This window comes from Ambystoma mexicanum, chromosome 13, assembly GCF_040938575.1.
Source record: "Ambystoma mexicanum isolate Mex_15411 chromosome 13, UKY_AmexF1_1, whole genome shotgun sequence".
NCBI classification, from domain to species: Eukaryota; Metazoa; Chordata; class Amphibia; order Caudata; family Ambystomatidae; genus Ambystoma; species Ambystoma mexicanum.
The window spans coordinates 210,454,460-210,469,251 of NC_090938.1; the positions used below are offsets into that span (position 1 = coordinate 210,454,460).

The 14,792-nt window shown below is 46.6% G+C and overlaps 1 protein-coding gene across 2 annotated transcripts in view; it reads right to left on the reverse strand.

Moving 5' to 3' along the window:
• Positions 1–14,792, reverse strand: part of DENND2D (DENN domain containing 2D) — a 964,922-nt gene that overhangs the window by 537,401 nt on the left and 412,729 nt on the right. For both annotated transcript variants that reach the window (XM_069633670.1, XM_069633672.1), the window contains exon 6: positions 7,665–7,805. In XM_069633670.1, the coding sequence (XP_069489771.1) occupies positions 7,665–7,805 (141 nt within the window). The remainder of the gene's footprint in view (positions 1–7,664; positions 7,806–14,792) is intronic.

The following is a 14,792-nucleotide window of genomic DNA, read 5'->3' on the forward strand; positions in this document are numbered from 1 at the left end:
CGAAATACTGGTGACCCTTGCATTCTCGTCATTAACGGCTAAAGGTGGTAGTATGAAGCAACTCTGACTTCTGCCATAAGTTTGCTCATAAAATTTGAACCTTGATCGGTTAGTATTTCTTTGGGAAAGCAGACCCTGGAAAAATATGGTAAGAGGTGTTTAAGGTTTTGTGGTGTGGTATTGTTTCGCATCGGGAAGGCTTCGGGTTATCCGGTGGCATAGTCATCAATCACAAGATCATATTTGTTGCCTATTAAGGATGTTTCTAAACGCCCAATTATGTCCATCCCGATTCTCAAAAAGGGGACTTCTATAATGGGTAAGGGATTCAGAGGGGCAGGTAGTGGGATGTGCGTGCTGGTTTTTTGACAAATATCACACACCTGAACAAAGGTTTTGATGTCAGTGTGGATAACTGGCCAGTAAAACTTCCCACTGATACGAGCTTGGGTTTGGAGTGTCTTAAGTGAGATGTGAATGCGCAATGTTCAGCACAACCTTGCAGTGTATCTTGGGGATTACCAGCTGCGTCGTCACTAAGCCTTCTGTAGATGCTTCTCTTCTATACAACAGCCTGTGCTTTAAGAAGAAAAAGGGGCTTCCTTTCTCTATACCATCTCCTTACACAATGGCCTGTAAAAAAGCTTCAGCGAGAGCTGGATCATTTCGCTGGGTTCTTCGATGTTAACTAGTTTATCAGCTTCTCCAAAGCCTAACGGGTCTCTTGTTGTTTCATCTGGTTCGGTTTCTTTAAACTGAGGAAACAGAGCCCTTTCTAAAATTCCTTGATGAGTTCGATCCCCACAACTTACTTCAAATGGGATTTTACCATGATTCTGTAAGAGAAACTTTACGTCTCCCCGGAAGTCAGGATCGATGATGCCTGCTAAGATGTCTATATAGAACTTTCACGCCAAGCCAGATTTTGGGGCTAACCTTATGTAACACCCTTGTGGGGGTATCAAAACCAAATCAGTAGGGATCATTCCTCTTTTCCTAGGGGTCATAACAGCCTTCGTACTGCCACAGATATCGAAATCTATCAATTCTTTTGTGGCAACAGAGGGGCTAGAAGCTTGGTGACAGTTTTTGAAATTGTAGGGTTCCCCAATTAGTTTCAATTGAGTCAGATCCCACCTCTAACACCATATGTAAGGCAGGCATGGTATCAACATAAGACAGACACAACTGATCACAGTTCAAGGGGGTTTATTAAACTGTAAAATGGGTGAGATAAACACCTAATCTGAACCTAAATCTAAGATGGGAGCAAGATACGACCATCAAATAATATGAATGCTGTCCAAGTGGAGTCTAGTCAAATAAAAGTGCCTATACTAAGAAACCTATTGCCAATCCTTACCGCTTTGTTACAAATGAGTGCGAGACAATGTTCACAAGAAAAGAAAGAAGTGTTCACAAAGTGATAAGTCAGGATGTTATGGCCAGGGTCAACCTTCCCTACGTTTTTAGGACGGGACAAGGTGGGCTTCTCCGGCACAAGCGTGCATGTCCTTTTCTCTGTATCAGGGCCTTCTGTGCCCACGTCTCTTCTCATGCACAGTCTCTTGCTTCAGAGTGCCTGATATGCCAAAACCAACATAACAAAAAGTTCCTTTGGATAACCTTCATATCGGGGGATTACTCTTCACCATAGAATCCCCCTCAGCCGGGCTCCGATCCTACTCTCAGTAGTCAGTCTCCCTCTGTCGGGCTCAGACCAACCAGAGTACTTGCCAATACAAGCAAACTTCCGAAGGGCGGTCTCATCTTGCTGGGTGAAGCCCGCGGTGGGGCAAGGGCGCGGTGTTTGGCGCCGCAGGCTACCAGCTGCTTCCTGCTTCACAGGCCACGCCCCCAGGCTCATAAACGCTCTTCCACGGCCCCGCAGCGGTGAAGCCCGCGGTGGGGCAAGGGCACGGTGTTTGGCGCCGCAGGCTACCAGCTGCTTCCTGCTTCACAGGCCACGCCCCCAGGCTCATAAACGCTCTTCCACGGCCCCGCAGCGGTGAAGCCCGCGGTGGGGCAAGGGCGCGGTGTTTGGCGCCGCAGGCTACCAGCTGCTTCCTGCTTCACAGGCCACGCCCCCAGGCTCATAAACGCTCTTCCACGGCCCCGCAGCGGTGAAGCCTGCGGTGGGGCAAGGGCGCGGTGTTTGGCGCCGCAGGTGTTCGACGTTCGTGGTGGGAGGCCCTTTCCAGGCGCGGCTGGGGAGTAAGTAAGTGCAGGGGAGTGCTTCTTTGACTGTGCCCGAAGGAGTAAAAGCCAGGAACAGTTTCGTGTTTGAGGTCTTGGCTCGAGGGGATCCGCCATGCGCCTACTGAAGTCATTAAGGTCCTACAAGGGCCATACTGTACTCAAGAAACCCTCACCCACCTCGCCTCTCACCCCACCCCTGTGCTGCTCTGAGCCCGCCCCTATTAGTATTGAGCAGTCATCAGCACGTAAAATTGTGGTTATTAAGAGACTGAGCCACCAAGGAGGAACAACTGGAGCCAAGGCCCTTACTGCAGTCTCCTCGCTCATCGACACTGCCCCTGATGTCGGGGAAGCGACTCCTAGCCACCTCACTTCTCTCTCGCCAGAAATAGAAGCCCTGCAAACTCTCCAAGACATAAGGGACAGTAAAACTGATTTGGAAGGTCTTTGTATTGGAGGTGATAGAGAGGCTGGTGGTCAGGCTTGCCTGTCTCACCTACTCGGGGGAGGAGTGGGTATAGTAACTAAGGTGGAAACCAAGGAGCCATCTCTAACCATAGAAGTTACCACGGATGGACGGCTGAGTTTGGGAGACCTCGCAGTCATAGCCCCAAACAAGGGCGGCACGTCAGATTGTCCAACCCGTGCTGCAGGGGAGTTCCGGGCCCCCACTACGTCATCTTGCCCATCATTTCCGCTTCCTGCCTTTGGTGAACCATGCCCGGGGATGGAGGGGGAACTGGTTCGACATTCAGAGTTTACCAGTGGCTGTCAACCATCCAGCCTCCCCTTTGGCATTTCCCCTGGTACCTCATTGGGTGCGTTTTGCCCAGAACTTGCACATGCTTTGGATGTTGTAGAGGATGTTGTAGAGGACTGCGATTGTAACTTTGGCTCTGGAATGGTTGTGGGTTTGTCCAGTTCCTCTCCTGCCCCTGTTCCCACAGAGGAGGGACAGCCTATCGACGGCCCCATGAATAACCATCTCCTCCGCTCTCGTAACCCTTGTAACGAGCAAGGGTTTTCATCCTGCTCAGTAGCCAGCCCTTATCTCCATCTCTCCCCACTCAGGACCATCGATCGACCATGTAGTAGCACCAGCATTGACATTGGAACAGGTACTGACACCCCAGCCGGGGGTGTATCCATACCTAGGGGGGCTGGCTGTAAATGCAACCAAGTGTTGGTGGAGCTAACAGCTATCAGAACTTTGCTCTCATCCCTCTTAGAATCTAAGGGGTGGGCTTTGAGGGATGAGGTGCCTCTGATCACTCCAAACATGGGCAAGGGTCCCCCCGATCCTCCAGGGGTATATCATGGGGAACAGGCTACCCTGAGCCCTGTTACTGTAGTTCCAACAATCGCCTCCCTTAGCTTGGGGCAGGGGAACGCGGGACCAGCAACTGCCTTCAACCCCAGTGCAAGAAGTGCTAAATTTAAAGAGCTCCACAGGTCGCCTGTCCCTAAGGTAAAGCCTACCCCCTTGCGGGTCTATGTTCCACAAAGAGAGGGCCCACAATGTACCTACCCAGGGAAAAAGAAAATCTATGGCCCACAGGGTAGTGGGGCTCCCTTCCAGCCCCTACATCATTGTCAGTTCAAACACGCTAGGGTGTTCCTCCATGGGGTTCCTAAATTGGCGAGGGATGTGTATGAATCAAAGGATGCCCTGCTAAATAAAACCTTACACTGGCTACGGTCCACTAAAGGTTGTGCTTCAGTGCAGAGGGAATCCATGATGGGTTGTGTCAGAGTACCTAGTGGGGGGAATCAGCCCTGGGATACTGTGGTACTGGCCTTTAGGGACCCGGGTGTAGCAAATGAAGTTCTGGGACAACGTGAGGGAGCCGGCAGGACACCCAGGAGTGGGATTCTAATTAGTCCATATCCGGATACAGGGTTCGGGTGCACCTGGCGGCCAATTGTGAGGTCATCTCCACTGTCCGGCGCTAACCTTATCCCTCTGGGTCGTGATCGGTCAAGTACCTTGATGGAGAGGCCACCGTAAAGGGTCGTCTCGGGACAAAATTAGGGATTTAATGAACTGTTGAGTTACTGTTTCTATTCGGGAGTAGTGATTGTAATTGCCTATTTTGTGATGTTTTTGCATGTTTTTTTGTGTTTGATGGATTTCTTTGAAAATCCGAATAAACTTGTTTGACCAAGATGTGAATGCGCAATGTTCAGCACAACCTTGCAGTGTATCTTGGGGATTACCAGCTGCGTCGTCACTAAGCCTTCTGTAGATGCTTCTCTTCTATACAACAGCCCGTGCTTTAAGAAGAAAAAGGGGCTTCCTTTCTCTATACCATCTCCTTACACAATGGCCTGTAAAAAAGCTTCAGCGAGAGCTGGATCATTTCGCTGGGTTCTTCGATGTTAACTAGTTTATCAGCTTCTCCAAAGCCTAACGGGTCTCTTGTTGTTTCATCTGGTTCGGTTTCTTTAAACTGAGGAAACAGAGCCCTTTCTAAAATTCCTTGATGAGTTCGATTCCCCACAACTTACTTCAAATGGGATTTTACCATGATTCTGTAAGAGAAACTTTACGTCTCCCCGGAAGTCAGGATCGATGATGCCTGCTAAGATGTCTATATAGAACTTTCACGCCAAGCCAGATTTTGGGGCTAACCTTATGTAACACCCTGGTGGGGGTATCAAAACCAAATCAGTAGGGATCATTCCTCTTTTCCTAGGGGTCATAACAGCCTTCGTACTGCCACAGATATCGAAATCTATCAATTCTTTTGTGGCAACAGAGGGGCTAGAAGCTTGGTGACAGTTTTTGAAATTGTAGGGTTCCCCAATTAGTTTCAATTGAGTCAGATCCCACCTCTAACACCATATGTAAGGCAGGCATGGTATCAACATAAGACAGACACAACTGATCACAGTTCAAGGGGGTTTATTAAACTGTAAAATGGGTGAGATAAACACCTAATCTGAACCTAAATCTAAGATGGGAGCAAGATACGACCATCAAATAATATGAATGCTGTCCAAGTGGAGTCTAGTCAAATAAAAGTGCCTATACTAAGAAACCTATTGCCAATCCTTACCGCTTTGTTACAAATGAGTGCGAGACAATGTTCACAAGAAAAGAAAGAAGTGTTCACAAAGTGATAAGTCAGGATGTTATGGCCAGGGTCAACCTTCCCTACGTTTTTAGCACGGGACAAGGTGGGCTTCTCCGGCACAAGCGTGCATGTCCTTTTCTCTGTATCAGGGCCTTCTGTGCCCACGTCTCTTCTCATGCACAGTCTCTTGCTTCAGAGTGCCTGATATGCCAAAACCAACATAACAAAAAGTTCCTTTGGATAACCTTCATATCGGGGGATTACTCTTCACCATAGGATCCCCCTCAGCCGGGCTCCGATCCTACTCTCAGTAGTCAGTCTCCCTCTGTCGGGCTCAGACCAACCAGAGCACTTGCCAATACAAGCAAACTTCCGAAGGGCGGTCTCATCTTGCTGGGTCGCTCTGCTCATGGCAAGCACGGTTTTCACACATTCAAACGCTGATCTCACAATGTCAAAAACCTTGGCAATGGGTTAAGGACTTTTGATTGTATAAGGGATTTGGCTCGATTCTTGTATGACCACCTTGACTCTCTATACCGGCCTTCGCTATGGCTTTTTGGTACTTGTAGTTTTATCTCTTTCCAATATTCAACACAGTCTCTTTGTTCATAAGAGGGGTACCAGCCAGAGACCTTCGACTGGGTGCTCATGTGGCGCCAGACCACTCTAGCTTTGGAACAACTGTGTTCACAAAAGACCTCTTGATTAATTATCTTCTTAATGTTGCCACTACACCCCAACACAGTTTGGTTGACTACCAGCTTCTTCCGACTCACCGGCTGTCCTAAACTCGTTGGTGGTTCCTTTGCCGCGGGAGTTAAGGACGGTACCACAATGACAACCTTGTCTCCCCGCCCTGAATATCAGTGTGGGTGGGTGCCATGTACCGAGACATCCGTCACACCACAGGCCAGCTGCGATTCCCAGTCTTATGTTTTTTTCATCAGAGGTTTTAAAAGGGCAATGGCACCTCCGTCCTTAATGTCCTTTAAGGTCTTGCCGGCTTTCTTCTCCATTTGAACTTTCGTCCTGGAATGGCTGCTTCCTCGTGCGTTCGGCCTTGCTCAGAGTGTGCTTGTGTGCTCCTCCATTTATCTCTATGGGGAAGGGAAAGGGTAGTCAGTGTGTGTAGTTGGCAGTAATTGCCTGACGCTGCCTGACCCTTGGGTTGGTACATGTCAGGTAAACAGCTTGGGTATTAGTCTGTTGTCATTCACGCTGTGATAAAGTGTTTGTGTTGGAAAAGGGGAGGGTAGAGTTTCTAAGTATCCTACTGGGCAGGATGGGGAAAAGGTGTCATAAGGAAGGGGATACTGCGTCTCCCTTCGGTGTCCCACTTCCACTCCCTGAGGACCGACCTCCCATCCTGGTGATCCTCCCGCACTGGTCCACCCACAGGTACTGGATCCAATAGCTATGGCCGAGTTCAGCCACCTGGATGGCAGATCCCCGGGGACTAGCGGGTGAGACACCTTCAGGTTTCTCACACAGCACACTCTTGAAAAACTCTGAAGCTCAGAGGTGTCTCTTGAGCTGGACGGACTATGGTTGAGTCTGATCATGTACCCATATGAAGTGGGGTTGCTCACACCTGCTGGGTTTGGGGGTTCTATCTACTCTGGGAAGAATGATTGGATTTCAATTACCAACACTGGTTAGTTTCTGATTTGAGGTATTTAGAAATCTGATAAAGGATAGGTTCCACCGGTGACAGATTAGTGAGTAATCTGTTGTTAGCAACTATGTCGGGTATTGTTTCTCTCTGGACCAAATAGGAAATGCCTACCAAGTTTATGTAGCTATGTCCATGCGAAAACAAAGAGGGGATGACTGGAAGGTTTACAATGAATCTTAACCTCTGGCATTGCTCCTGGCAACCCTCCAGACCATCATTCTCCGCCTGCCAAGCCATTACAGAAGGGGAAAGACTATATGTAAATCAGGCTCCTCACTGATGAGGCCCAACAAGGCTGAAACATGTTAGGGGATGCTTGTGGTCCCATGCAGAAGGGATGTGACCAAGCAGTTCATGACTTTCATACTTAATGGTTTCCTTTTCTTAGAGTTAGCAGCAAATGACTTGATGAATCTATACTGTCCAAGCAGGCCCTGTATGTTTAATTGGTTTGTTCTGTGAAACCTCCGAATTATCGTTTAGCTTCGTAAAATGTTTTTTTAAATAACTACTAAAGATGTGCACTCCCCTTTGCTAGGGGAAGAATTGATAGATAGGGGAGAGGAAGTTGGGGATTCTTCATGTGTCAGCAAATGGAAAAATCAATGTTTTTCTATGTGTTCCCAATAAAGTTGGAAAAGAAGAATGAACAAATATAACTATACAGCTGATGTGTACACATTGATCAGTGTTAGGAAATTAAAACAAACCTCTGTTCCAGAGTCAGGGATGAAGCTTTTAACCGTCACAGTCTTTCCTGGGGCAGGAAAAGCGGTCTCCCTGAGAGCCTGCATGAACGGGTAAATTACTGCGGCAGCAATTTGATGCCTCTTTTCAACCTCTTCAAGAATCTAAAAAAGGAAATGGAACAATTTGCTTTAAATATATTTGTTACCTGAAATCAATACAAACCTTTAATTAAAAAGCGCTGCTTTAAAGAACAAGCTGATTGTTAATGCCTGCACTGGGAAACCCTTTGCAAATATTTACGCTGTCGCTGGGAGAGGCTCAACTTCACCTCACTGATGAGAAGCAAGTGTTCAAAAAAGTCTATTTCATTTGTATTTTATTTTGGTTCATAAAGCACCTTATGTAAGGAACTCATGGTGGCAACAGTAAAACAACAGGCACAAGTGATCACAGTTTAAGGGTGTTTATTAAACTGTAAATGCAGGGTGGAAAAACACATACTCTAATCCTAAATCTAAGATGGGAGCAAGCGTCGACCAACAAATGAAAAATAAGGCTGTCCTTGTAGCATTGTGTCAAAATAAAAGGACCTATACCAAGAAAAACCTATTGCCAATTCCTTACAACTAATTACAGAAAAAGTGTGGGATAGGGTTTCAATAAAGAAAGAAGTGTTCCAAATAATAAGTCAGGATATCATTGCCAGCGGTCTCCCTTCCCCACGTTTTCAGCATGGAATAAGGTATGACCTTGGAGCAGAGCACATGCTCTAGCTTTCTCAGCACGAGCAGACAGTTCTGTTCCAGCTATCAGGTTCTTCAATGGTTGAGTCTCTTTCCAATAAAAAGCCTCTCGCTTTGAAACCCTGATGTATCCAACCAACTAACACACACAAAGTTCTGTTCCACATATACGTTGGGTAAGGCTTCACCCGTGAGTCCACCTCTTCCGGGCGCAGACCCCTCATGAATTGTATTCGCAAAATAAATGCCAAGTTCCTTTTTTCAATTAATCTTTGGGGTGTTGACTTTCCACCCCTGGAACTCCCTCCTTCGGGTTCGGACCCTTTTCGTACGTCAGCTTCCCTCCTTCCGGTTCACTATGGCTTTTTCTTGCTTCGCGAATCTTAATGTCTTTTTAAACAGCTCTTCAAGCTTCGCGCCCGATTGTCAGCTTCCCTCTGACTGGTTCACTCTTGCCAACTTTTACACAAATAGTTCACTATGGGACTTTATACTTCGTTCCGTCTCTTTAGCATCGCTCCGCCGGCTTGGTTATCAGCGGAGGAGGGTCTCATGTACCGTAGACATCTGCTCCAACACACGCTGGCCCTTGTTTGCAGTCTTATATTTCCGTCTGCAGAGGTTTCACGGGCCTTGATCGGAAAGAGCAAGGTCACTTCTCTCCTTTTCACCCTCTCAGTATTCGCCATCTTTCGCCTCCTCTTGAACTGCTGTGCTGAGTTAGCCCTCACGTTGTGAGGTCTGCCTTGCTCGTCCTGTGCTCTCATGCTCCATCTTTTATCCCTGTGGGGAAGGGGAAAGGGCCATCAGGTGTGTGTGATTTTGACTTTGCCTGGCCTTTGGGTTGGGACGTGTCAGGTAAACAGTTTTCAAATTAGTCTGTTGGGTTTCACTGTGGGGGAAGGTGTTCGTATTGGAAAAGAAGGTGGTAGAGATTCCAAATATCCTACATGGTCGGATCGGAAAAAGGTGGTAGATGGTATTATAGTTCTTGCCTTAGGGGTTTGGGTAGTTTCGGAAGTCTGGTTTTTGTAGGGTTTGTGAAATGAGTAAAAGGGTTTTTGGGAACTGTAGTTGTTGGTCAGATTCAACTGGGAATTCAGAAAATGATAATCTGAGGGATGGGTATGGTAGGGTTTAGGAAGCAAACAGGGATAGCCGGGATCGTGAACTGAACACAGGAGATTGTGGGAATAGTAGTGTTTTCTCAAGATAGATTGGGTGCTTGGGAATTATCAGAGGGACGTGGAGAAGAAAGACCGGGAGTATTCTGGTGGCCGACATGAAAACAAGGATTCTGAGAAAGGTTGTTTTCTCCTGTGATGGGATTTGGGCTTTTGATTGCTTTACCAGAGGTGTATGGGTGGTGGGATTCTAATAGGGGTGCTACATTGGGAGGAAGGGAGATAGCTGTAGTACAATCTACAAAGGTTTCAAGGATCTCGTTCCCCTCTCCTTTCTCGGCATGATACTGTGTCTCACCTGGGGTTCCCCCCCCCCCGAGCAAAACCCTTGGCTCCCTTACCCACGTGATCCTCCCTTGCTCTTAAACCCTCAGGGTTGGGATCTGAGGGCACCAGTCCTCCACTGGCCACCTGAATAAGGGATTCACGAGGTATACTTGGGAGAATACCCTCAGGTTTCTCACACTTCAACAAGGCCCTGTACAGTAAGAACAAAAACTCAGTACAACAAATGAAATCAAACAAAATAGTGGATTAGTGAAATAGCAGAGTTAGAAGGAGAGTATTAGGAAGATGAAAGAGAAATTGGGAAATGCGCCTTAAGGCGGGAGCGGTATGTGTGAAGAGAGGGTTAGGTGCGCATATCAGATGGAAGGGCTTTCCAGAATTTAGGGGATAGTCGATAGAACAAACGAAAACTTGAAGGGGCACAAAGAGGCTTGTGGGCAGTAAGAAGATGGAAGATTCTGGGAACTAAGAGAACATCAAGGAGGATAGAGTGAGACAAAGGAGGAGGAGCAAGCCTGTAGTAACACTTGAAGACTATAGAGAAAATGAAAAAGAAGTTGAGTAATAGGGGAGGAGAGAGAGATGAGAGAAGAGAAGGTGTAATAGAAGAGCATGTCAGAAAGTGAGAAGAGAAGACAAATAGCAGAATTGAATACTGAGCAAAAAGGGGTGCGATGGGAAGAGGGCAGACTGATGAAGAGAGCCGAGCAGTACTCGTTGAGAGAAAATCGCAGAAGTAATACGTTTTGCATCTTGAAAGGATAGAAAAGGGTGCACTTTGCGGATGTTAAAAAGAAAACAGTGGCAGGTGCGAGCAGTTCGAAAAATGTGTGAGGCAAAGGATAGTGAAGGGTCAAAGAAAATGTCAAGATTATGGGCAGAAGAAGAAAAAGGGAGAAAAGTCTGATGATAGATCAAGAAGGAGAAGAATAGAAGATTTGTTATGGCATGAAGAAAGAAGAGTTGGTGACATGGAGAAGGCATTTTCTGTAGTGTGCGCAAGCCAATAACCAGATAGGGTCAAAGGGAGAATGATGAATAAGGTGGGAAGAGATTTGAGAATAAAAATGTTTGCGAAGTTCTGAAAGAAATGCGAGATGAGGGATAGGGTGGTAATTAGACAGAGTAGAAGGGTTGAGAGAAGGCTTTTCAAGATAGTGATAATCTGAGCATGCTTAAAGGAGGGAGGGAAGGTGGAAGAGGAAAGTGAATGATTGAAAAGGGACATCAGAAATGGGACAATGGAGGCATAGACAGAAGGGAAAAGATAAGAAGTTAAGGGGTCAAGTGGAGAGGCTGTGGGGAGAACAAGGGCAAGAAAAGAGGCAGTGTCTGAGTTAGTAAGAGGGATAAACCAGAGAAGATTAGGAGAGAGGGATAAGTAGGTAGGCATAGGTGGAAATAAAGTAAAATAATGATGAGCATAAAGTGTGACTTTGGAGATGAACAAGGCTGTAAAGTAAAGGCAATAGAGAGGAAGAGACAGAAGGATCCGAGATAGGAGGACAGAGCATCTTGTTAACAACCTGGAAGAGGCGCCAGGGGTGACTCACGTGAGAGAGAAGTGAGCGAAGAAAAATAGTTAGCAGCAAGGAGAGAGGCGGCATACGAAGAGTGAAATAAAAACAAGAGAGGCATCAGAGAGAGAGAGCAAGTTTTTTTTGTTAATGGTGTTCTACCTTCCGTAAAGCATAGCAGAGAGAACGAAGACCGGAAGTCAGCCAAGGTTGTGGAGCCTTGCAAGAGGGGAAAATGGTAGTGAGGGATGGAACAGAAGAAAGAGTGTTTTGGAGAGCAGATGAAGCAGAAGAAGCAATGCCAAAGGGATTGTGGAAGAAGTAGAGAGAGAAGTGTAGCAGAAAGGGAGAGAAAGGAAGCAGAGGAAAAGGCGTGGGGGGAGGTAGGGGAGTAGCAGTAGGGGCAGGGAAAGGTGAAACATAATGAGTGATGCAAGGAATATTTTGGATTAGAAGAGACCAATAGGTCACGTGCAAGAGAAGAGAAAATCAAGTCGAGTAATGAACCAGAGATGTGGGAAGGGGGGTAGAGAGCTGGAGCAGAGAGCAGGAATCGTGAAGTGGGATGAAGATGGATGAAATATGGGTTGAGGGAAGATGGGAGTTTAAGTTAGCTAGGGAAAAAATGGCACAGAAGACGGAAGAGTAAAAGATAGCAAAGAGTCTAAGTCATCATAAAAAATGTTAGAAGGAAAGGAGGTCAACAGATAGTAAGGAAAGTGATAGTATATGTTTTTGAAAAAAGAAGAAAGGCAGTATTAAAAAGAGGGATAAGTAGAGTGGGTCGAAGGAGAGGAAGCAGTCAAAGAAGAATGGAAAATAATGCCAGTGACACCACCGTTACCAGTAGGTAGAGGCGAGTGTGAACATTTAGTAGAGAAGGTAGTGAGAAAAGCAGAAGTGGAGGTATTAATGAGGGGTATTCGGAAGGGGTGAGAAGCGTGTGTGGGAGAGAGGGTATAGGGCAAGATATGAAAAGGACATTCAAGAGCAAAAACCAGGGCAGAGAACAGTTGTGATGTGCAATGAACATGATTTTAGTTAGGATAGGTGAATGGATGTGTAGGCACACAGCGCAAACAGGAGTAAACAAGGTGAAAAATAGCTCTTGATCTTGAATTTGATGCCCTTCAATGAGCCACTCAGGCAAGGATGCCCTTGGAGGTGGAAATATGAAGGGGTGGCAAAGGGATCACTAGACTTCCAGCAATGGAGCAGCGGCATCATACGGTCCATTCCTTGAGCCAGGTCTGGCTGGGACACCTCAGGCGGCAGACCATGCAACACTGGGGGCGATGATGAGGTCAGGAGAGGAAGATTCCCGGAGCAGTCAGCTTCCACTGAAGTCACGATCATGTCACTTCCCACGATGGAGTGGGGGCGCCAGGAGCTCCATTTCTAAAAAGGTGGATTTGCCATGCAAACTTAAAGGGATTGCCTTCAGAGGGCCTTAACTCAAGGTATTGATCAGCAATGGACTGCAATACAGTGTGCTCTGGAACTTGGCTCAATCAGGCCACCCACAGGGAGGAAAAGGGTGGAGGAAGTGCAAAGGGGCGGGATTGGCGATTGGAGCTAAGAGGTGAAATGGATTGAGGACCTTACCGCTTGGTCTCGATCAGCAATGAATTTCCCTCAGGCGGAGATGACCCTGGATGGCTGATATGACTTTTGAGAAGACTCAGTAATTTTACTGTTTTAAAGTATTCTGATATATTTGTAAAGGTTTTGTAAACCAAAAACAAATAAAATAAAAAATGTTTTAAAAAAAGAAGACTCTGACAGGCTGAATATTCCCAGAAGGGCAACACTTCGTACATGAAGGGAGCATCGTCCAATGTCTGGAGCAACATTTTCTGTGAGGCCGCCATGGGGACATGTAAGTAAGAGTCCTTCAGGCCCACCGCACATAACCAGTTTCCTTGTGTCAGGGCAGAGCAGATGTGAGTAGTAGTCATCAGCTTGACATTTTGATAGGTGGAAAAAGACATGAGGGGCAAAAATCAAGCACTGTCCTCTGACCCGTCTGGTTTTTCTTGTGGATAGTAAAGAGTGTGAAATACAAGCTGTATCCCTTTGGAGAGACAGGGGTGCATTCCAATGAGTCATGTCCAGGAGTTTATGCACTTCCTGGAGAAGTATTGTGGAACCAGGATGTTGAATAGGGGTGCAGAGGAAGAAGAAAGAAGGACGGGGCAAAGAGAATCCATGGATCCCTTAAGATGCCACTCCATCGTGCTAAAGAAAATCCATAATTCTGTCCCTGACTGGAGACTTGTGGATGCAGACGAGGATGTGATTTTTGTTTCTCTTCATCTTGCCAGGATGTGATGCTGGATGGACAGTATAACTTCTAGTTCATCATCCCCTCTTTTTTCCAGGGGATGGTGGACGACCTATCTGATTGCCTCTACTTTCTCTCTAAAAATCCTCCAAATCCTCTAGATAAGTCCAACCTAGGGCGTGGATTGAAAAGATTTTGGAAGCTGTTTTGTTAGTACAGCTAAGTATTTGGCTGTCATGGTAGATGTTTTTTTGTCAGTTCATCATTGGTCGAACTGTGAAAGAGGTTGGATCCCACAAAATAAAAAGTCTAGGTTCTTTTCTTGGTAGTTCTGAGCAAAAAAATAGCCAGTCTTTGTGTCGCCACTCCAGTATGATGTGCCGATGCCTTCAGGAGGTCCTGGGAAATTGTCCTGGAGTCAGCTAGCATGGCACGAAAAGCTGCCTACTTCTCAATTGGTAGATCATTTTGAAAATCTGACAACTCCTTCCAGAGCCGCTGGATACCATCTGCAAGCAGAGTATCCTCATTAGTCTACTGCAGATGGAGTGCAGAGAGTCTTACAGCCTTTTCCCCTTGCAGGTGGATTGGAAGAACATGATGATGTGTATGATGCTTGAAGAGGCAGCATTTGAGGACCCCTTATTATAGAGGACGGCCGCCACTGCCACAGATAAAGATTGCGGAGGGTATACTGAAAAACTGAATTAATCTGAAGGCGACTGGCTGTACCTCAAGTCCACCTTTTTACTGACTGAAGTAGCCAAATGAGGTTATGGCCAAACCTTTGCCACCTAAGATAAAACACCCTGTCTAATCGGAACACCGAAATTATCTGCAGCTTTCAAGCTGAAGACATCAAACAAAATCCCAGTCTTTGAAGGCGGTTCCTCCCAGAGCGGGAAGTCTTTAAATTCAGCCACTCCTCCAAGCCTCTAATGAAAAGACTAATTTTTTTTTTAGTGTGAATCTAGCCCAACGGCAGCAGATCGTCTTACAGCAGACGGGTACCAGAACAAGGCTTTACATGCTCTATCCTCTCCCCCTGGCTCTTTAACATCTTCCTTACTCAGCTGGCACTCCTCATCCCCCTCCTTCTCCACCAACTTCCAGTGTTATGCAGATGACACAC